This window comes from Aricia agestis, chromosome 6, assembly GCF_905147365.1.
Source record: "Aricia agestis chromosome 6, ilAriAges1.1, whole genome shotgun sequence".
NCBI classification, from domain to species: domain Eukaryota; kingdom Metazoa; phylum Arthropoda; class Insecta; order Lepidoptera; family Lycaenidae; genus Aricia; species Aricia agestis.
The window spans coordinates 758745-784085 of record NC_056411.1 but is presented as its reverse complement, the minus strand read 5'-3'; the positions used below and the strand labels follow the sequence as shown (position 1 = coordinate 784085).

Below are 25341 nucleotides of genomic sequence, written 5' to 3'. Positions count from 1 at the left end.
AGTTTTTAGGGAATATTTTGCGACTTTTGGTTTGCCAACTAGACTAATAACGGATAGGTATTCTACGTTTACTGGAAAAAAGATAAAAAACTTTTTTACAAATTTAGGTATTAAGCATATTATGAATGCAGTTGCCACTCCACGTGCAAACGGGCAAGTGGAAAGATACAATCGTACAATTTTAGATGCTTTAACTTCTATGAATCATGGGCGCGATGAAACTTTATGGGATGAAAAGGTTTTAGATGTACAATGGGGTTTAAATAATACGATCAATAAAGGGTTAGGACGTACCCCAACCGAGGTGTTGTTTGGAAAAAAGTTGAGTGGAATATCAGATGGGTTACTTAAATCTGTGGTTGATGATGCTAAAGAATATGATTCAAATAATTTGAAAGCAATAAGAGATGAAGTAAGTGAACATATTCAAAAGGATCAACAACGACAGAGGGCTCTATTTAATAAAAGTCGTTGTAATCCAAGAAAATTTAATGAAGGAGATCTTGTTAGGGTTGAAAGATCCGTTGTTTGTCCAGGGAAGAGTAAAAAAATTGTACAGAAATGTTTTGGTCCATATCGAATTGTAAAAGAACTAGAAAATGATCGTTTTTTAGTAGAAGATACTCCTATAACAAAAAGAAAGGGTAAAGCAAATTACAAAGGTATATATCCAGTAGAGCGTATACATCCATGGTTAAATTTTAAAAGATTTGAAGATAGTGATGATAATTTTAGTGATACAAGTTGTGATAGTATATGCGATGAACGTAATGAAAATAATGAAGTTAATAATGCTCAATGAACAAATATATTATCATCTTGACAGTTATAGCAACTTGCAGTGTAAATTTAACTTTAAATGATTTTAGTAAGTTCTTTTCTTGATGAATTAATAAAAAGGGGGTTATTATTATAATGATATTGTGATTATTGATGTAAAAGGTTTTGTTCTACTAAATTGTTTTAATGTACTTTGGGTAAGTAAATACAAAAGTTAATAATAATAAATGGTTGGAAGGATGTTTTATGATTTAGTATTGAAATGGAAGGATAAAAGGAATGTTAAAAATGTTAATTATTTAAAAATAGGTTAGTATGGTCTAGTATTGGAATTTAAATGAATTTATATTATATTATTCTTAGCTTAGTATGGTCTAGTATTGGAATTTATACGAATTTATATTAAATAGCTTAGTATGGTCTAGTATTGGAATTTAAATGAATTTATATTAAATAGCTTAGTATAGTCTAGTATTGGAATATATAAATTAATTTATAGTATGTAGCTTAGTATGGTCTAGTATTGAAATTTGAATGAAATTTAGATAGCTTAGTATGGTCTAGTATGGGTGCTTTAAATTTATATATATGAAATGGTATTTAAATTGAAAATATTTGATAATGAAATTTAAAATAAATACATATTGTTAATATAATACATAATATAAGTTTTAGTTATTATGGGTCATGTCAAATCGTTGATTCGAGTGTTATTTCAATTTATAATTACTTCAGTCACGAGGACGTGACTATTAGTCAGGATGGACGAATTGTAATGTTACTGAGTATAATTATTATATTTTATAGGAATTATAATTATGCACTTAAAATATTTGGCAATTTCCGGTACCTTTATAAACTATTTAACATGACTCTAAAAATTGATTAATATTGTTATTATTTATATTAAAATGTATAATATTTTATGAGATATTTGCAATATTTTAATTTATAATTTGTAATAAGTATAATGATTTTCTTGAACAGGAAACTGCTCTTCTATTGGTCAAATATTTTGACCAATCAGGAGCAACCGCCATTTTAGGTGGTCGAAGTAGAGGGGAAAATAGAGGGAGAGCAGAGTCCTTCTCAAGAGATTCATTCTGTGTTGAGTTTTGGTACAGTGAAGTGATCCTAATAAAATTAGTGTGTGTTCATCTTGTTGTTTTATTATAAAATATAACAAGGAACAATGGAAGAAGTTAACATAAGCCCTTTCAAATAATTTCCCCCCGTTTTTCCACATTTTCCTCTATTTCTTCGCTCCTATTAGTATTAGCGTGATAAAATATAGCCTATAGCCTTCTTCGATAAATGGGCTATCTAAAACTGAAAGATTTTTTCAAATCGGACCAGTAGTTCCTGAGATTAGCGCGTTCAAATAAACTAACAAACTCTTCCGCTTTATAATATTTTTATAGTATAGATGAAAGACGTTGAGTTTGTGAGGTTTCTGTTAGGTCTTAGAGTGAAGTCAGAAGTTTGGCTTTAAATGAGAATTGATAACTTTACAATGCGTTGTAAATGGCCTATCCAAATCCGTCAATAATTATAATAATACTAGCTGTTGCCCGCGACTTCATCCGCGTTAACATAGTATAATAACAAAGATGGATAGTTTTCTCCTTTTTGTTTTTATGGTTCCTTATACAAAGGGTAAAAAAGGACCCTATTTAAGCAAACGTCAAACGCAAACGTCAATAAACTTTTAGGTTTCTAACTCAAGAAATGACGGACTTTCATTGAAACTTTCTACCCCAATTTCACCCCCTTGGGGGTAGAATTTCCAAAAACGCTTAAATATGTATCCATTCATTTTTAATCAGTAACCCAAAAATAAATTTTCGTGTTTCTAACTCAAGAAATGACGGACTTTCATTAAAACTTTCAACCCTTATTTCACCCCCTTCGGGGTAAAATTTTCAAAATTCCTTCCTTAGTGGGTGTCTACTTAATAAAACAACCCTACTCACCAAATTTCGCGGCTGTAACTTTTACAGTTTATGCTCAGCGATGATGAATCAGTCAGTCAGTCAGGACATGTAATTTTATAAGTATAGATTATTATGTATTTTACGTATGTAGTGAATGTAGTTACTGTTCGTGCAGGCCCACGAGCGTCGTGGGGGTTTATGAATTTCAGGTAATTATGAGCAGGACTAGTCAGCTGTGTGTGTGAAAACGCGATCATTAACGACATATTAATGTCGATCATCAGTTTGTTTTGTTATCGGTAAAACTATAAAAAACAGATGTTACGTCCGAACTATGAAGGATATTCAAATTATAAAAGTACTCCTCATTTCTCGCAGCAATGAAGATAGATAGAGAACACTCTATAAGTTTACAGTCTATAAGTATAACAATACGTAGTAAGTATTAGAAGATACGACAGAAATCATTAATTTTGGACAATTTTCTTGGGGAGTTTTAATCTGTTTATAAATTCAATGTTTGTTACGGCTGTTATTTATTTTGATCAGGTCGTGATGATGATGTGACAGTACATCGTTACCCCGTTGTCTCCAGTAATTAGGACGGCCATTAAAACTTTTAATGAGATCAAAGAGTTGTGTTACACGCCGCCCGCGCCGTCGCAGAGTTACTACTTACTTACATTAGCTCGGAATTGTATACAATTGGTATATTACGACAATCATTTTATTAATTTGTTCTTGATGAGGACTTGAGATTAGCAGTTAGTATAGACTCTATAACAGTTCAGATCCAAGTTTTTAGTCATGACTCATGAGTCATGACTGAGGGACTATTTTACCAAATGTTTGTCTAGCCGGGGACCACCCAGTTGGTTTACCTAAACTAAGGGTTGTTTGATAAAGAAAACAAGCTATAATTAGCAGTCATTACTAACTTCTGATATCTCACATATTATCACGATGGCTTCGCGGACCACTGGGAATGCCTCCAGGGACCACGAGTGGTCCGCGGACCACCGGTTAAGAGCGACTGCTCTATAGTATAGAATATAGAGTTCCACTTGGTCACGGTAATGTCATCAGAGAAGATGATTTTACGCAAATGAGGTTATAATATGCACCTGCGTATATACTATATGGGTAACTATATGGGTATGGGTTATGTTAAACCCAGCTGGCAGATTAAACCTAACATTAACTTGACACAACCCTGCCCAGTAAGGGCCTATTTCACCACTTTCTGGTAAGGCTATCTACCAATTAACTTGCAAGATCAAGTATGGAGAATCTGTCAAAAAAGTTGTGAATAGCCTATTAGGCACTTTATCAGAAAGTGGTGAAACAGGCCCTAAGTCTAGTAACGCGGGTTCGCCATCTGCCTATTAATCAGTATCTATAAATTACAATTTACCCGTTAAAAGGTACGTGAGTTTGCGTCCTGCAGTGACTTTTTATAAGATTTTAAAGAAATCCACTACATAATTCTTTTAACCCTAGAACCGTACCCATCTTAAACTTTATTTAACGGTACCCTGGGGTACTAGTGCATCCCAACAATAATAACACATTTTTAAAAAGATATTAAAGATTTTATTATTAAATCAACTTACATAGACTTTTTAACAATAACCTCAGTATTTCTAAACATAATTAAATCGTATTAATTAGGTACTTAAAACAATTTTGGCATATTTTGTTCTGGTGAACAGTACAAATGAAAGTTTTGCACGTCTCACATTGCGTACGTGATTTGCGGTCTTTGGACCTCGGGAAGAAAAAACACCTTCCAGATTTGAAATTAGGAGAAGCTATAGAAGGCGTTGGTCGATTTTTCCCCAATATATCACCAATACTTATTTGTAGGGACGTTGGCAAACCGCACCAAGAAGACAGATTTCAATACCGATTGAAATCTGTCTTCTAGGTGCGGTTTTATGAGATCAAAAGCGAAAGTCTTCAGGCAAATGCGCCTATTCCTGAAAAATTGCTTATTAGCAGCATTTGAATAGAATGTAACAGTATCATAGAATTGATCCCCACAATATTTAGTATTCCATAGAACACACAGAGGCTCCAGCGGCGAGTTTTGCGCGATACACAAAGCTATCCATGCCATACGCATTTTTCGCTGCTTTTCTGTTTTTTTCTACCTTTTTTTTATGAAATAAGGGGGCAAACGAGCAAACGGGTCACCTGATGGAAAGCAACTTCCGTTGCCCATGGACACTCGCAGCATCAGAAGAGCTGCAGGTGCGTTGCCGGCCTTTTAAGAGGATATAGGGTAATAGGGGAGGGTAGGGATGGAAAGGGAAGGGAATAGGGGAGGGTAGGGAAGGGAATAGGGTAATTGGGCCTCCGGTAAACTCACTTACTCAGCGAAACATAACGCAAGCGCTGTTTCACGCCGGTTTTCTGTGAGAACGTGGTATTTCTCCGGTCGAGCCGGCCCATTCGTGCCGAAGCATGGCTCTCCCACGTTAACCTACCTACCTCTACCACGTAAAATATCTGGAACGCTAAGGACAGTGACTGGTTACGCATTAGAACTGAACTTCAAAGATACTTCTTCTATTTCTTCGTCTGAATCAGGAGGTGACTCCACTTCTAAAGAGTGAGGAAAATTACGTCATCGTGAAAATCTTGTATAACTTTATCCAGCTCTTCATCAGATGCCTCACCTAAAAACAGATCTTCACCATCTTCCGATTCCAGAAGAATATTCTCTATTTAATTTTCACTCAAATTACGTCTAGACGCTATCTGAAAAAAAGAAAATAAGTTAGGAGTGTGTAAACAATCCTATAATGCCATCAAAAACAAATAAACTCACAATATCAAAACTGCTTGACCGATCTCGATAAATTTTATGTCGGTTTCATCAAATTCATGCCCACAAATAATAAAAAAAAAACAACAAAACGATGAAAATGTTCGAACAATAATACTTACGTTTAAAGTACCCTGGGGTACTGCAGTACCCCACAAGCAATGTACCGCTTCCACTTGCAAGCAAGAACTTCGCCCGACTGAGGTTTCAGCGCATCACCCTGTCCCACGCAAATACACGGACGCGCGAAACAAATCGTCGAACAGTAAAAAAAATATAACGAAATTTTTGTAAATTTTTTAATTTGTACCCCAGGGTACGGTTCTAGGGTTAAGCTGCAACCATAATAGTTACATACTTAACTTCAACGTTATTACCACTTAATAATTGTATTTTACAAAGATATAAAACCGACTTCAAAATTGTACGTAATTTAGAATTAAAACTCCCTATCTCCAATACTACTGAACCGATTTTTATGAAACTTGCACTATACTCTATGTTGAACAATACCTAGTACAACAAAAAAAGAATTACTAAAATCGGAATGATAGTTCCAGACATATGCGAACACAAACATAAAAACATACGTATATACATAGTACATTCATACATACACTTTTGAAATTTGGCACACTTGTTCAGATGCTGATATAGACTAAGACTACATGTGTAGGCAAATATCAAATCCCGGTATGTCCACCATAAGCGAAACTTGGCAAATGAGAGAAATTATGTTTTTTTAACTTTATTACTTTTGACACAGACATATTCTTTACTCTTTCAGGATTCACCGCACTAATTTGTATATACTGCGTTGTTCCATTTTTCTCATAAAAAATCAATAAAATCGACAAGAGTTCAGTTTCGAGTATGGGTGTGACTTGCCGGGTTTTGATATTCACCTACATACATAATATACGAAAATTGAGCAGTTCTGAAAATATTACATACATACGCGTCGAATTGATAACCTCCTTTTTTTGAAGTCGGTTAAAAAATAGACAAGATCTTTGATATTATAACAAAACTGTATTTTTATTGTTCATCCTATTTTCCATTTCCACTTGAAGTTTTTTTTTTGCTACAAACGAATATTTTGAGTGTCGCCAACTGGAACGAGATGACTCCACATAAAATTGTATTAGCCACTACAGTTCACGCAAAATACAATTGCTACCGTAAAATTTCACATTCATGGAGGCCGCGGAGGAAAAAAATAAAATCTACGCTCAAAACGATACCAAGTTTTGAATAAAAATACCTGCAATTCGCTTCGTATGTAAATGTAGTAGACACAGGCTTTTACGAACCGTACACGTGGATTTGTTACCGAAATATAGTTAGTATAGTTTTTTCAATGCCATAAAGTTATAAAAAGTTTAGGGAAATAATTACACGTATGTTCTTTGTTTTATTTGTTTAAAATTTAAATGTAACTTAGGTCATCTCTAATCAAATGTTGTAAAAATCTCATATCGCTTTGTTCATCAAAACGCCTTTTGCCGACCCGGCAGAGCATATTTTGTCATTATGATTACAATGACAAAATCATAATATACGACGAGGTTAGAGAAGAAGAGAAAATTACGGAATGAGAGGAGAAATTGTTACCCAAAAGGATATTGGCATCTCAATTCTCTCGCTATCTGGGCTGTACTGACTACTGACACAAAACAAAAGCTCAATTAAAATGAACTCTTTATCGCGCGACTGTATTGTTTCAGCGTCGGTACAGGCGCGTCGAACGGTGGATTTATTTATATGTGTTGGTATCGCAATTTCGATTGTGGCATTGCCGCTATTTCTGGGTGTACTTATGATGGATCGCGATGCCCGATCTAATAGTACATCGGGGGAATTACGCCAAACATATCGATGCAACGAATGAATTGCGGAGAAAACAAGCGTGTATTTATCGTGTTATACACAGAGAGGTATTATGTACTAGAATCTAGATTATACAACAGTACGCAGCGTCTTACACTAGCCAAATAATGATCATTGATGACACCTAAATTATAAGTATGATATACCTACTAGAACTCGAGGCTTTCCTTGACTACATACGCCATACCAGAAAAAATTAAAAATCATTTTTCCGTCGTCACCCTATGTCTCTTGCCCATCAAAATTATTGCAATTTCGGATGCTGTGAAAAATAGCAAACAAACAAAAAATTCTTGTAAAAAATATCACTAAGTTAATATTATTTGTATTTAGCAACAAAAAATCTTTATGCAGGTACTAAAATAGAAGGAAATGTGTTCATATTTTTCTTCTCGTTCAAAATCAAAGTATCTTTCCCTTGGACCGTAAAGCGCAGATTATTGTTATGGCCTCATCTGACTTGCTAATACTAACGGCAAACGTAAGGACACTCTGTATGTGTTAGGGCGGTGTTACACGAAGCAACTGAGTCCAACTTCATAACTTTTTTACAAAAGGAAACGAAAAACTCAAAACATAATTAGATCTATCTTAGCTATCTCTATATCTATCGTTTTTTTTTTTTTTCATTTTTCCCAATATAGATACATCACATTTCTCTGTTGATTTGAATATTTTATGAGGTCGTCCAATTCATTATCAAATTACTATAATATTCGCATTGTGATCGCCGACAGATGCGCTCTAGATACTCCAGTCATTACGTCGGAAAAATGGGGTTAGAAATGCAAATGAACCGAGAAAGCCAAATTTTAGATATAACGTGGGGGATGGCTAGAAAAGCTTAAGTTCAAATTGTCGACCAAAATAACCTTGTGGGTTTTACGCCATCTTTAAAAAAAGGGTTAAATTCAGTTTTTTCATCATAACTCGGTTCCCTGTCGAAATACAAAATCTTTTTTTTTTTTTTTTGTATCTCGACGACGACCTCTGTGGCTCAGTTGGTGAGCGAGTTGGTAGCTCAAGCTGGTGGGGCTCAATATTATTATAAAATATTCAAAACTGTGCATGTCTGTCTGTCTGTTACCTCTTGACGCCCAAACCACTGAACCAATTTTGCTGAAAATTGGTATAAAGATACTTTAAGTTCTGAGAAAGGACATAGGATACTTTTTGTCCCGGAAAATGTCCGGTTCTCGCGCAACGAACGAATTTTGACGCAACTGTGTTGCGGGCGTCATCTCGTACTTTTAAACAATTTTCATTCGGTAACGAATACTCAACTCTGCGCTTGTGCTACTGCACTCGGAACTTGTAAGTACTGTATGCAATGTGCATTGTGAGCATGTACATACAGCCTTAACGGCTACTTAGTACTAAGTTAACGATAGTTATAGGAAACACTGTAGTTTGTATGCGTTCGTTGTGCAGTGTTGTGCTAACTGCTAAGCGATTTCCTTGAGTAGGTATAACGTGAGTTTCTACTTGTAGGTATTGTTTTATGATAAACACCCTGTAAGTCAAAGTATTAATATACTTTGTCGTTAGGATAAGTTTAAAATAGTTAGTGAGGTGGAGAGGAGGGTGCCATCAATATACAATGGTCAATTATACAAACTTACTTTGAGCATTACGTCCTCCACGAATTGCGATATTGTAATTTTGAAAGATATTATGATAATACTTATCATAATCTCAGAATATAGAGAAAATCTTCGAATAACAGGCAAAAGTTGCGAGAATTCTATACCAATAATAATTATGTGTTCGCATCCTCAGTTTAGTCAAAACGAGTAAATTAAAACAAACAACAAATCTTGCGCATTTTACGCAGAGAATACAGAAACCCTAGCCAAGACGTTTTCTTTATCGCTTCTGTATAAAATCGCCGACAAAGGTATGAAATTGACATAAGATGAGTCGAACGTCAACTTCATATTATCGAACGCTTACGTCAATTCCATACATTTTGATCGGTGGTTCTATAAAGAAGCGATAAAGAAAATGACTATGTAATAATGGAGCTGGAGTGAATCAAAAACTTTTAATAACGAAAACTACCCCTCATTCCGTCTCATTTCCAATGCGACAATAGGCTCGGAATCTTTGGAATCGTCTAGTCTCAAAAGATTTATTTTGCGCGGGAAAACCCGGGCCTGTATTGTAATGGCGGACTAGAATGTTCCAGTTTCGACGAGAGCTGTCGACAGACTCGCGAATTAAAAACTTCAGTAGCTCACAATTTCTGAGGATTCTTGAACTTCTTAGGAGACGTCGCGTCGTTGTGAACTGCTGATGAGTTTTATTATTTTCTTGTAGAATTCTGAATAACGTTGGTTTCTGCAGATACTTGATTTTTTAGTTATGTCTGTAGAGAGTTTTGTAGTTATGTCAACTGTGTAAATGCCGGATAAACTTTTGTGACTTTTCCAACGCTTCAGACAAAAATATAAGCGTTCTATAAGCTACCCAGTGAGCAAATAGGAACAGGGGTCGTAAAATAATTTTGATGATTTGATTGATTGGGCCATATAGCCCATATATCTATATATATAAAACTCAAAGGTGACTGACTGATTGACATAGTGATCTATCAACGCCCAGCCCAAACCACTGGACGGATCGGGCTGAAATTTGGCATGCAGGTAGATGTTATGACGAAGGCATCCGCTAATAAAGGATTTTGATAAATTCCAACCCCAAGGGGTTAAAATAGGGGATTAAAGTTTGTATATAATAATACTTCTTAACGCGAGCGAAGCCGTGGGCAAAAGCTCGTCGATATATACAACTCAAAGGTGACTGACTGACTGATTGACATAGTCTATCGAAGAGCGAAGCCGCGGGCAAAAGCTCGTTATAATATAAAATATTATAGATAACCATCATTCCGAAATCCGAAGTGTTGCAACATACATAATCGACGTATAATATCATAGACAATGATGCTCCCTCACCGGGAGCATTCGCGTGTCATGTAACATAATTATTAGATTCGTTTTTGAGCATTACATTACAAAAATACCTCCCTGAGCGACGAGCATTCACATCACACGAGTAATGTAACATTAAAGTTTCGCCTTTGAGCATTACATTATAATACGGGTAGTATTGTCCCCTGACTGACGAGCATTCGCGTGAAATTACATTCGACTTTGAGCATTCCATAGCAAATTGATGTTACTAGTTGTATCAAGATATTACACACTGTATCATTACAAGGTGTGCATTGTAATGCTCGGCTCTCCTCCCTCACTGATGTATTTCTCGACTCTACTATACGTTAAGAATATTAAAAGCGAATGCTCTCGATGAGGGTGCGCATTATACACTTTCTCGTTCCCTTATTTTCTTCTATTATAGGCTAGGTAACATGAAGAGGCATTACTAAACAAAATTTCTACCTTACCTTGAAAACCCAAGTAACAGTAAGAACTATGTCGAATAAACTTCTCACTAACCCACACCACGCCAGAACTCTGCCCGACTCTCCGAAGTTCTACGTTGAGTTTGGTGTCAGATATCACTGACCTCGTCTGGAACAGTGTTATATGAGGTGAAACACGAAGATAATAGATTTCCAATTTCAGAGCCCAAAACCTTCAAGTTTAGAAAAAACTAGTCAGCAGTTGCTGAACAACTTTTTGCGCTTAGGCAATTCTTGTAGGTCTTTTGGCTACTACAATATGGTGTGCCTTGCGCCAGTCTGAGTAAAAGTTAACCCTGGATCTCTCGTATTTAATGCAAAAAAGGGCATGATATTTTAATTTCTCCAAAACTCCGATCGGCAAGACCCTAAACTAATAAGCCAACATTATCATAATTCATTACGAAAACTATCCAATTCAAACACGTTTGACCAAAATCAAATGAGCCACAGTCATAGCCACAAAGAGTTTAGTGAGCTGACGTGGGGGATGATGGCCACTTTACTGCCCAATAAACATACTCCCTGATTAATGGCACGCTAGATTGTGGCCGCTCTATCTTCATCTCGCTAGGGTTCACACTCCGCTCCGCTCCGTAGAGATGTTATTATTAACATTCTTCCGTGGAGTCAACAATAATAGGCATTTTCATGATAAAGTTAAGTATTATTAAACTCAATAATTAAGTCGTTAAATATTGATTTGGTTCGCTTAAATATAATTTTAAGTACTTACCGCCAAAGCATTATTGTATATTTTTTCCAATGGTTTTAAATTTTAGCCCACGCACTTGCATCTACGTGAAAATTGATAAAAATATTATATCATCATTCATCACTCTCGTAAAATAAATTATTTCATGACTTATCTCGAAAAATAAGTCATGAAAAAGCCAAGTTCATTGCACTTCTTTTATTTTTCATAGGATACTGGCAACCCTAGATATGTCGTGGAAATGTGCTGAACTCCTTTCGGCGAGCGATAAAATGTTATTTTTGCGTCTGAGTATAAAAACTCCGTAAATAAATTATATCGCGCTCTTTGTCTCGGCAAATTCTCCGGAGACGGTTATGTTCCTAGCTTATATACCCGTAACTTCCTATGTTTATTTCTTCCTGTATGTTTTAGGGTTCCGAAATTCATGTACTCAAAAGGTAAAAAATAAAAATCAAATTTTGTACAGTCCGTCTATAGTTTGCTTTGTGTTTTCTCTTAAACAATGTGTGTCTTTTACTACCTTTTTTTACAATTTAACAAATTTAAAAGGCATTTTCGTTTGCTGCGCTTACTTGAAAGTACAATTTCATCTACTACATTGTCAACCGCATCCATGAGCCAGTCTTAGTTTTGCTTTACATAATTCTATTTCATTCCCTCACATGCATGATGCAGTGAATCTACCTGAACCAACGAACCACCTGAAATAATATCTAACCGTGTTATATATCGCAGCTACCTCAGTCGAGCATTGTACGACGTACGTTCAGCGACGGATCCTGTGTAGTTTTAAGTACGTTATTTCCACAGTAATAATCCCACTTTCTACGATTGTACAGTTGTTTGTAAAAAATACCATGTTTGAAAATATATTAAGTTAAAAGCCAAAAGGAGCAGCATTTTGGAATATTATATGAAGTTGTACATTTTTGTGGCATTTTAAGTTGACTTTAGATAGAATTTCAATCATTTTAGATAGAATTCCTTAAAAGAATAATTGCCCTAATTGCTGAATATTGGTAATTTGCTTAAAATTCTGACGAATAAACTAAGCATTATGATTGAGTCCTACTTTGCACCCTCTTCATTAACATAAAATGTTTCAAGCTGTGCAGCAGCTTTGCATTTCACATTTAATGAGATAATGAGATGACATCTCATTCAACATAAATGTGAAAGAATTCCTACTTCCTTATTGGTTTAGCTTATAAAAGAATTTTTCACTGTGAACTTTCCAGCTGTTTAAAATATGTTTTTACTACATTCAAATGGTGAGGTCAAAATATGATTATTTTAATTGTTTATTAATTTGCAAGAAACAATATTGGTTTGTCCGACTGCAAGATGTTTCTGTGTTTGCTTGTTTCTTGTGTGTACGCTGCCTTATCTCGAAATACATGACGATGTGTGATTTTATGTAGAAACTTTTTTTTATTATTCAAGTGGTATTTTTTTAGCCCGCTCTACGGCCCAAAGCCCAAACAGCGGGTATAATTTTGCTGCGAGTGTGACACTGGGTACAGGTTAATGACGTACGCAGTTAGTTTCACTTGTTTTTTTAACTTTAAATGAGTTACTTCTCAATTCCTTGATGCACTAACACAAAAGATGCCGCCTGACGTGAGAGTATCGCAGGCTGCATATTCATGAGGCGTATCACCTCCATCAGGTTGTAATCAGCTCGTTGATATTCCGCGAGTCAGCTCACAACTGGGTCGAGTCAGGCCTCTCCAGATCAATCGATACACCATGAGTTTGGTTCTGCCATCGCTAATAGGTGTAGATAGTTCTCGAGTAATGAGGTAGATAGTTCTCGAGGACATAATATAATTGTACGAGCTTTTGCCCGCGGCTTCGCTCGCGTTAAGAAGTATTATTATACACAAACTTTCATCCCCTATTTGAACCCCTTGGGTTGGAAATTATCAAAATCCTTTCTTAGCGGATGCCTACGTTATAACATCTACCTGCATGCCAAATTTCAGCCCGATCCGTCTAGTGGTTTGGGCTGCGCGTTGATAGATCACTATGTCAATCAGTCCGTCACCTTTGAGTTTTATATATATAGAAGATTAAAGTGAAGTAGTAGATTTAAATTGAAACAGATATTGACGGAATGGACGGAGTTGAGAGGAAGAAATGTTCAAGACGCAAGGAAATCTTAGGGCCAGTTGATGCTGCAACGTGGCGAGGCACTGTGATGCATTTTTATATAAGTCATTCATTGGAATAGGTAGCCCAATACCGCGGCTCACAAGTCGTATCGTGTGTATCTTCTTGTGCAGTAAATACAATGCAGTTTTGAATGGCATAAAAAATATCGCATCGCCTTTTTACGTTGCAATGTACTGATAGATTCATAAATAGATGGAGGACAAACGTAATTCAGAGGCGTTATGTCAAACCCAGCGGACAGATCACAGCTAACATTGAATTAACATAACCCAACTAAGTGACGCACAGACAACTACCTATAAATCAATTTCTTCTATGGTACACTGACCGCAAGTAGTGGTGGAAACTGGTAACTCTACCATAACTTTCAGGTAATGGCTTCGACCATACATAGCGAACCAAATAGTTTCATACGTCCGCGTCAGGTCCAGCGGTAATATATTACGAGGGGGTGAGGCGAGGGGGTGAGGCGAGGGGCGGGGCGCGGTAAATCTAGTTACCGCGCGAAATTGACGGTAATGGAACAATTTTCCCGCCGCAGCCCCACGTCTGTGATATGTCTTCGGATCTGGATGTGGGAAATGATTTCAAATACTTTTCTAAGAATATAGCACATCTGAGAATACTGCTTTGCTTGAACAACCTATCTGTGGTATAAAAACCTGAAAGAACTCTGGGTTTTGACTTTTAGCACACATAATATGGGTGCCAAAACCAGGCATTCTTACCATAAAAAATTATGACTGATTATTATGATTCCCCTGACTTCTTTTGTTCATATATAACGTTGTTATTTTTTTAAGTCCTACTTAAATACCGCTTCTCAAACTCAAGCAAGTTTCGAAAAAAAAAGTAGTAATATAAATATTGATTTTTATTCTGCATTTGCAAGGCAAGTATTACAAGACGTATTACAAGTACAGCAATCAATACAGTTTATTATATCCAGAGTATTTTCGGCCACGTTACAAACGCCTGCGCACTCGTTAATTTTTCTTCTCAATAACGCTTTAGTTATTTTTATCTACGTCAAAATATTGGTGTCTGCTGTCTAGGTTTTTGATTGAGAACTAGAAATAAGAAGATATACATATTTTAAGAAAATGTCTTCTTAAGATGGTGATTTTCTTTTTTATTTCTGTAACTTGTAGTGGCAATGGGGCCCCAATTATTGCTATTGTCGCGACTACCTTCCAAACAAAACACTACCGTCTCTACCTACGTGTAGCCTAGACGTATCTCGTAACATAATAAGTAATAACTAACATCACAATTATTATTCCACAGACAAAATCCGCAAGAAGTACGCGTCGCTGGGCGACAACGTGGTGGTGGTGAAGCTGGAGCGCGTGGGCCAGATCGGGCTGGGCCTCAGCCTGGCCGGCCACCGCGACCGCAGCCGCATGGCCGTGTTCGTGTGCGGCCTCAACCCCGCCGGCGCCGCCATCGCCGCGCAGCCGCCTGTCAAGGTCGGCGATGAGATACTTGAGGTGAGGCTGTGGTAAACTTCATTATTTTAGGGCGCCGTACCCAAAGGTTAAAAATGGGATATTATTACTAAGACTTCGTTGTCTGTCCGTCTGTCAGTCTGCCTCTAGGCTGTATCACAAGAACCGCTTTAGCTAGACATTTGAAATTTTCACAGATTGTGTATTTCGTTGCCAATACACAATCTGTGAAAATAAAAAAAATATTTTAGGTAGGCTCCCATACAAAAACACAATTTTTGGCCTTCTTTTGCTCTGTAACGGTATGAAATCGTGGGCGAGTCCAACTCGCACTTGGCCGATTTTTTTAATTGTAGGGTTATATAGTTCCCTCCGGCTCCTGTGAGGGCTTAAAACTTAAACCTGCAGCAGTTAATGGCAGTTTAGGAGAGTCTCACATTGAAATAAACCCAAAATGGAAAAGTTTTGGTAAACTGGAAATGCTGAAATATCTTGAACAGCGTATTCTACCGTTTTATAATGCCCACATTAGTTCACCATCAAAATAATCATTTCCAACGCTTCCCAAAACCAAAATCAGAGACACAAAATGCTACTCGTTAGCGCCGACTTATCCACAATAATAATTGTATTCCCGATTATAATCATCTATTACCACAACATAATCGTCGTTCACACCAGATCAATCTCAGTCATAGAGTTTGTCGCGTGTTGTGACATTTTTAATTGCCTGCTCTAACGCCAACGTCGTGGAGACCGGCCGTCAACAACAGTGATGTGGAGCCGTGCCAACTGCCATGTTGCTGGTTAAGGTGTGTACGCACTGAGGAACACGATTAGTATTGGATTTATCACTACGGCTCTTCGACAATAAAAAAAAACCTAATGTTAATCGCGACTATTACTGTTTATGTATTTTGTCTTTTAATTGTCTTTTAAAGCACTTGCTTATCTGGTGACTCATGACTGGTAAGTGGTATCATCAGAAAGGAGTGTAAGGACCGGAAGATAAAGCATCAATTTAACATTACGGTCTGCTTCCAAGATGGGACGGTCACATTTGACCAATCACAACAAAGCCTAGCCCACAAATCTATTGACGCCTTCATTCATAAAATCGGATGGGAAGCTCATAGACGCTACGATTCAAAGATGCAGAAAACTGACTAAATCACTACTCTTTTTAGTTTCACCGTAGTCGTATTAATATGTCAATCTACACATAGGCTTATCTACAGGGTGTAACAAAACTAAGTGACAAATTCTTTGGGGTGTGTATGAGTCCCCTGTATAGAGTTCACTGTAAAAGTAGCAGCGCTAAAAGAACAACTTTTGTATGGGCAAACTCATTGCGCTCAGGTGCTTGTCCATATTATATTATGTCAAAATCAAAAAAATGGCTTTTTCAACGCTGCTTTCACAGTGAACTCTATTTAGGGAATACGTACACTTCCTAAAGTATTGTCACTTAGTTTTGTTACATCATACATGTCGCCAAGTGAGTAAGCGCCTTTACAGCTTCCTGTCCACATGAGCGCGTGCGTGTGAGTTACGGCTGTTTATCAACACCCGTATGAGCTCGTTACGATTCGCCATTATGCTGGGCTATTTTTGAAAAGTTCAATTAACAGCACCAGCCAGCTAATAGGTTATCAAAGCAGGCACGCTCCATTTTACCAATGAGAATATCAGCTGATAATCAATGTTAGTATCATCATCAGCTGTTAATATTACTAAAAATTTTAATGTAGATCTCCTTTAAAGCTCAAATACAAGGCTGTGTTTAATACAAATTACTGAAAATTAAAAATACTTAAGAATAATAAAAGGTTTTACTCATAAAGAAAACATTTAAGTACAAAATATAATTTTACTTTTCAAAATGTAATTTTTTATCTGATCCTAATTAACAACGCATAATAATTGTTGCTTAAAAACACAATATTCAAACGACATAATAATAATATTATGTGCCGCTTACATTTTACAATATAACGCTCCCGATTGTACCTATTTCAATAAAGCCGTCGTATTATAATAAGTACCCTCAACACAAACAATGGGAGTCAAGTTCGCCCTCGACCCCCAAGATTTAAGGGTGAAAGTGGGCCAAATGTAAAATTCAACCCCAATATTTTTAAACTGGGGCCAATTAGGAATTTTGTGGCGAAGATCACGGAGTATGTGTGCTTATTAACACATCATATAATATATTCACACTTGAATAAAATTATAGTAAGGTAGTAACCAATTAACCATATTAATAAGGCTTATAATTAACTGATCACCAGAAATAGTAACATTTCACAGACAAAAATAGTAGACGATCACCAAAATACAGACCACCATTTTAATGTAAAATGATAACCAAAGATTTAACATCTTAAAGCCAAAAATAGTAAATGATCACCAAAATAAGTAAATGATCACCAAAATTAGTAAATGATCACCAACGTTATCTTGGGTTACGGTTAGGCCTTGATTATATTATGTTAACTTCAATAATTAGGAATAATAATAATAAAAAAAAATTAAAAGTGACACAAAAACACAATTTTAGGTCTAATTTTGTTCTATAGCGGTACGGAACCCTCCATGTCCCAGTCACACTTGGCCGACTATTTTGTTAATAATATGCTTACAAGTTTTGTCAATCATAGTGATTTATTTGGACAGAAATATCGCATTGATTTGCTCACAAGGATTTGGTGATCATTTACTATATTTAGTGATCATTTACTATATTTGGTGATCATTTACTATATTTGGTGATCATTTACTTTATTTGGTGATCATTTACTATATTTGGTGTTCGATTACAATTTGAAGTGTTGTCATGACTTAAATAGCTGGTAGTATTGCAATTTTAGACTATATTTTTTGGTGCTAATTATCTTTTTTTGGTAAAAAAGTTTAGGGTATCAGCGCATTTTTTGGTGGTCATTATATTTGTTCCCTATTAATAATATTAAAAATGTTAAAATGTGCCTGTCTATCTGTATGTCACCTCTTAACGCCCAAACCGCTGAACCGACTTTGCTGAAATTTGATATGAAGATACTTTGAGAAAAGGCATAGAATACTAATTAATATCATCCCGGAAAAATGTACGGTTCCTGTGCAATAAACGAATGTTAGCGGTAAAGAGATGCGGGCATCATGTAGTAAAACAATAACATTATAATATTATTAAACTAAATATTATGTTGCCATTAACATTGGAGATTCTCAATTAAAGTACCCAAACTAAATAAAAAGTATTTAAAGCCCTCATTTTTCTTTTTCTTTAAATATTCAATATTTACTTTGTATTAATGAATGTCTCAGAAAAAAATACAAAGTTCCATCTTAAACTTTTTGCTTACTTTATTTTTGGCACCAAAAATAATTACTTAAGTACTTAATTATTATTTTAATAGATATTACAAAATCCTACTTCCTTCCTACTAATATTATAAAGACGAAAGTTTGTGTGGATGTATGGATGTTTGTTACTCTTTCACGCAAAAACTACTGAACGGATTTTAATGAAACTTTACAATAATATAGCTTATACATCAGAATAACACATAGGCTACAATTTTAACCGACTTTGAAAATGGGGGAGGTGTTATGTTCGTTTTCTTATATTCAACGATTACTCCGCCGTTTGTTAACCGATTTTCAAAATTTTTCTTTTGTTATATAGGGTATCATCCCAATTTGGTATTATATTCACAAAAGTGGTGATCTGATGAAGGATCCATAAGTAATCGAGGGAACTCCTCAAAACTTATAGGAGAACATGTGGTGACTTTGGTTTTGTGAGAAGTATTCTAAGCATATGCTACCAACAAGTAAGATTTTGCACCGAGATATACCTGGTATACCGTGGTTCGGAAGGCGCTGAGAGAACTCCTGATTCTTTATAGATATAAGGTTGGGAGTTTCGGCGTTGTTTTAAGAATATAAGCATATATTACATTCATCATCATCATCATCATCACTACCATATTATACCATTTCATAGTCTTTTAGATCGAGACTCGAGTTTGTCAAGCGATAATTTAAAAAAATCTATACCTACATAATATTATAAACCTGAAGAGTATGTTTGCTTGAACGCGTCAATCTCAGGAACTACAGGTCCGATTTAAAAACTTATCTCAGTGTTAGATAGATCATTTATCGAGTAAGACTATAGGCTATATTATATTATCACGCTAAGACTAATACGACCGAAGAAACTCAGGAGATGTGGGAAAAACGGGGGAAATATTTTTTATGGGAAAATGTACGGGATCTGTAAAATTCCTAATCTACGCGGGCGAAGCCGCGCGGGACATCTAGTTGTTATATAGATAGACACGACTGGTTTCGATTAAATCATTATCAGGTGTACCGTGTAGTGCAGGTAATTTTTTTTTTAAATTTGTAAACAAAAATAATGTTGTCAGCATCACGAATTTTTTTTACCATTTAGTAAAATTTTCCACCATGAAGTGACAGTACATTCAATATCATAACCAAAAATAATGATTCATGTTATATTAGAACTCAGATAAAAATAGCAATATTTTTCTCTACACTCAGACCAAATAAAATTATTTGATTTGAGTCTCTACATAGTAATTTTAGGCAAATCCTCAGAAAGTCGAAGACCGAAGAGCGTTCAAATGGTAATGGAGTTTAACATAATCTGTGGCATAAAAGAATGAACTTACGACCCCCGGCAATAAAAAGAGCATGACACGACACAATCTCAGTTCATTCGGTCATCGATCATCGTTCACCTCAAGATGCTATTAAACATTGGACGCCTGCCAGAACTGAACGAGCAATGAGAATGAACGCATTGCTATTATGTCAGTGACAAATGAAAATTATTCTGGCATCACGCGTCTACTAAAGACCAAACAAATTACTACCATTTGTTTTAGCCCTATTTATGTAATCGAGCGGTACTTAATGTGTAGGGCGTTAGTACAGTAAATCAAAGACAATTTAGTAATTATTATAAACAATGATTGTGGTCTGTGTGGATAATAATTTAGAGCAATTTACAGGTACATTTTCTTTTAAAATGTTTATTGCTTAACTAGGTTGTGTCCGCTACTTTGTACCCCAAAGTGAGTTTATCGCGCGGAAACCGTATAATATTTTTCGGATATTAATTTTAAAGCATGAAAGTTGCAAAATTAAAGTGGGACTGGGCAGGTCATATCACCCGCATGCATCCTGACCGTTGAGCAAAGGTCACCACAGAGTGGGTACCAGTGGACGGACGAGGCCGCCGTAGACGACCTCCAAAAAGATGGCGAGATGAACTGGATGCCTACAAGCCAGGCTGGCCCGCTGTGGCGTTGGAGCAAGACAGATGGCAGGCCTTACGGGAGGCCTTTGTCCAGCAGTGGGATAGCATAGGCTCATAAAAAAAATTAACTATTCTATCCTTCCGGCACTCTGCATACAGTATGGCATCTAAATAGGTTCAACAGTTGTATCGAAACTTACAGACACTTTGGCATTTGTAATATTCGTATAGATGCATAAAATATAATAGTTATGATTCTACCCCAAATCAATCGACCTTTGCGAAAATAAAGATCAAAACATAACTGAATTAGAACAGCAGAATAGGGCGTGGTTGTGAGAACCTTGCGAGTTGCGCGCAACATCGCCTCGTAACCGAGCAGTAACGAGCAATACAGTGTTGGCAACTTGCCAACTGCCAGCTTGCTACAGGAGCAGAAGGACTGTGCTGTACGCTATTCAAATTTACTCTACGCATCAATATTTTAAGGACTAATTTGGACTAAGTTATTGTTTTGTTACAGCATTTATATCATACCGTGAGTAGGATAAAAATTAAGGAATAAAGGTCATAGCACATGTCGCATTCTACGTTCTAGCGGTCAGTCAAACACACAGGTGACAGGAGCAATTCAGACGCGGTCACAATGTCTTCTGTGTAACGTAATCTTATATCTTTAAACGAGCAATTCTTGTATATATATATATATATATATATATATATATATATATATATATATATATATATATATATATATATATATATATATATATCTCATAATCTCGGAATCGGCTCCAACGATTTTCATGAAATATAGTATATAGGGGGTTTCGGGGGCGATAAATCGATCTAGCTAGGAATCATTTTCAGAAAATGTCTTTTTATTCGTGTTTTATCGATAATCGATAAACTGAAAAATATGACTCTTACTGACATCTATTGGCGAATAATAATACTATTTTGTTAGCAACGAATTATTTTTAACGACCAGCAGATGGCGTTATTAAGCCTATTCAGCACTTTATCAGAAAGCGGTGAAACAGGCCTTTAGTATTCTTTCCTACTGTAACGCACACTAATCGTAATAATTGTAATGTAAGATAGATGCAGAATTGCAGATAGGTCTCTGAACGGCTCCAGGCGATACGGTACGATTCTTCTCCGAATTAATATTCTACGTGCTGTGACTTAAGACCTAGAGTTTGGGGAAAGCAGCGTAACTACTTATCTAACGCCTGAAAAAATGATTTCGTATGCTAACTGGCGCAGTCGATAGGATATACTATATAGGATAATCCGCTTCTGAATCACCTTCGCGCCGCACATGCGGTCCCGCGAGCCTCGCCAACTATTCCCGTTTTGCGTTGTGAATGGAACATAACTCTCGGTACGTTACGGCTCACGGTCTATTACTCCGGTATACACTGAGACAGGCCGTGCCGGGGCTCAGCGTGTCGGGGCGCATCGCAAAAATCCGACTTTATACAATTTGTATGGAAGCGGATGCGCGTATCGCACACTGTGCCGGGGCGCATCGGCGCGAATTTTTGCTCGGCGGTTTTCCGTCAATACGACACGGCCTGACTAGACCCGCTGCGCCCCGGCAAGACCCGCTGCGCCCCGGCAACAGTGTGCTATAGCAAGCGGCGCGCGGATGTGATGCGATGCGGCCCGGCAAGCCTCGGCTTAAAAATCCGTCAATGCATTACGCGCCGACCCGCCCCGGCACGCCCCTGCACGCCCCGGCACAGTGAGCGTTAAAATCCGTCAATGCGATGCGACCCGACCCGGCAATAATGTGCTATAGCGCATTTTGCGCTGCGCTGAGCCCCGATCCGCCCGGCACGCCCCGGCACGCGCCGACAAACTGTGCGCGTACCTTTGTGCCACACTTATGCGAAGCCTTTATGATCCTTTTCTTTCATAAATATATTATATCAACCATCTTTCTAAGTCTCGAAACGAGTTATTAACTTTTTGTATAATTGTGACTAGCCTTTGGTTTGGTCTAGTAATAAAATAATTAATCCACGATCAACTAATTCAAAATTAATTCAAAATGTCTATGACCTCGTCACGCAATCGCCGCATCGATTTAGAAATTAGATGAAACTAAGCCAAGAAGTTACAGTACCTACAATCAATATCATTTAACTTATAGGATACCTTAAGTCCCAGAAAAGGACCTAGCATTGTTTTCATCTACTTAATTAAAAATACTATTCCCGCGTGATACACAAGCTTTTATAAAAAAATCTCCTTCTCTCCCCAGGTGAACGGCATAGTGCTGCACGGGCGCTGCCACCTCAACGCCTCCGCCATCATCAAGGGCCTGGTCGGACCAGTCTTCAAGTTTATACTGCTCAGGTAAATAAGGTTTATTATCATTTTTTAGGGCCACTGCTTTCTGATAAGTGCCTGGGCCTGTAGACAAGTGGCAAAGCGCTAACGCTAACGCTACGAAATGTATGCGATTTGACATAAGTCATCGCTTCGCTAGCGAATACTAATGTCAAATCCATACATTTTGTAGCGCTAGCGTTAACGTTAGTGTAAGCGTTTTGCCACTTGTCTACGGGGGCTGATAGGCTATCCAGTACCCACAACTTATCTAACAGATACTCCATACACTATTTGTCAGATATGTTGTGGATAACATATCCGGCGCGTATCAGGAAGTGGCGAAACAGCCCCTTAGGGTGCGTTTTCACCAGAGGTGCGTTACAGCTAGGAATGTGTTATTGAAAACCAATAGAATCGCTTCATTTGCCTGACCTCGCTAAACGCAGTGATTCTATTGGTTCTCAAAAACACATTCCTCGCCAGTCGCAACGCATCTTCGGTGGAAACATTATTAACAGGCATTAAGTAACGTGCCGTTTTACAGTGACGTTGCCGTACCGTACACTATTTCTATTCGAACAAACCCTAGTTAATGCACAATAGGTAGGTAGAATTTTACAGGGCACAGGTAGAATTTTGCGTCGTCGTGACACGGTGAATTTTCACAGTAGTATTAATTAACTCTGTAGGGAGCTGTCAGTGAAAATGTCAAAATGTACTATACTTGCCAGGCATATCCATACTAATATTATAATTATGCGATCTGTCTATCTGTCTGTCCGTCTTCACTTCACGCCCAAGCCGCTGAACCAATTTTGCTGAAATTTGGTATGGATATACTTTGAGCCCTGGGAAAGGACATAGGATACGTTTTACCCCGGGAAAATGTACGGTTCTTGGCGCAACGGAGTTGCGGGCGTCATCTAGTACTGTATATTTTGATGACTCATCATTCATCAAACAGCAGCAACAAACAAAATATACAAAAGGGGTAGGAAAGAAACTCTACCTACTGTGATTATTATGAAGTCTATTATTTTCATTATGCAATAAACTCAACCGACTATGAAAATTGTATAAACAGCATATAATTTTTTTTCGAGAGACAGGAAAAATATGCGTGGAATTTCCGAAACAAAAAATACCAAGCATATGCTTGGTATTTTTTGTTTCGGAAATTACCGATGAAAATACCGATATCGGTAGAAAAATAAAATGTAAAAGAATTTTCTTCTGCACAGTCATATCATGTGGATTCGGAAGCTCACATTTTGATATCACCTGCTGGGTTACCATGACTCGCATATTAATACCACTTGCGACTTCAATTTATGTAAAATACCTCTAATGTGTGCCGTACGCCCATTTGGAGTATAGTATGGAGATGCTTTACTGTATATTATTATATTATGTTAACACGTAATAAAACCTTTCTGTAACTTTCTTTACAAAACTTCGATGAATAAGAGGTTGACGATAATCTGTAGGTAGAGTCTTTTATGACGTTGTAACATGCTTTATAAGAATATTTATTCCAGTTTAACTACGACGACGATGTAGAGATCTGGATGTGACATTTTTAAAGAATACGATATTTTTTAGCAAATTAAACCTGTTCTCGAACTTGACTGCAGATTTAGTAAGCAAAAATCCTTCTATTACATACGTTGCCTACTATGTCACATATAAACTACACTTTTTCCAAATACATATAGTGTAGCCCAGAGGTTCCCAAACTTATTTTGTCTACTGCCTACTTTAAGAAAAATACCTATATGTTTTAGCGCCCCCTTTCAATTTAAAATGAATTCAGAATAAATAAATCACCCCCCAAGCCTCTACACAACGGCTCCATTTTTTTCTGGGTCCCACACCCCCTTTAGATCTTCAGCGCCCACAAGTAAGCGTTCTGCCCACTTTGGGAAAGGCTGGTGTAGCCTATTTTAATTCGGAGTCTCAAAATTTTACTCTGACAAAATTGCGCGAAATAGTTCTAACAGACGTCCAAACTAATTTAAAGTGTGTCTGTATAATGTCTATCCGTTTGTTATCCCTGACCCTTTAACTACTAAACTGATTTTGATAAAATTTACTAACAGTAGGAGATATTTTGAGTCCCGGAAAAGTTTTTATGCCGGAAAATGGTTCCCACGCGATAAAAGAATTTCATCATCTATATCCTAATATAGTTTAGTTAATGACCAGTATGAACCTAAAATATCGTTGATTTGGTATAACCTCATACAAACTCTACCACTTTTAGTGCTGGTATATCCATGTAACGCTTTGTATGTAGCTGACGGAGGCGTTTTTCGTATCAGAAGAAAGGGCCGTCCTCTAATTATCACCCAGGGTGGTACAAAAGTTTTTTTTGTGATATCTCTTCGAGTTTATTCTTACTGCGTATTATGTCCCTTTAGAAAGGGCTATTGTAGAGCGAACTAACAAAATTGGGGATGTATCTTATGACATTCTTGTGAGTTTATGTTACGATAGTGGCGTT

The 25341-nt window shown here is 36.8% G+C and overlaps 1 protein-coding gene across 1 annotated transcript in view; it reads left to right on the top strand.

Annotated features, from left to right (window-relative positions):
- LOC121727564 overlaps positions 1-25341 on the top strand; it is a 186466-nt gene that overhangs the window by 139926 nt on the left and 21199 nt on the right. Inside the window, exons 25-26 of the mRNA XM_042115452.1 lie at positions 15042-15244; positions 22768-22862. Coding sequence (XP_041971386.1) covers positions 15042-15244; positions 22768-22862 — 298 coding nt within the window. The remainder of the gene's footprint in view (positions 1-15041; positions 15245-22767; positions 22863-25341) is intronic.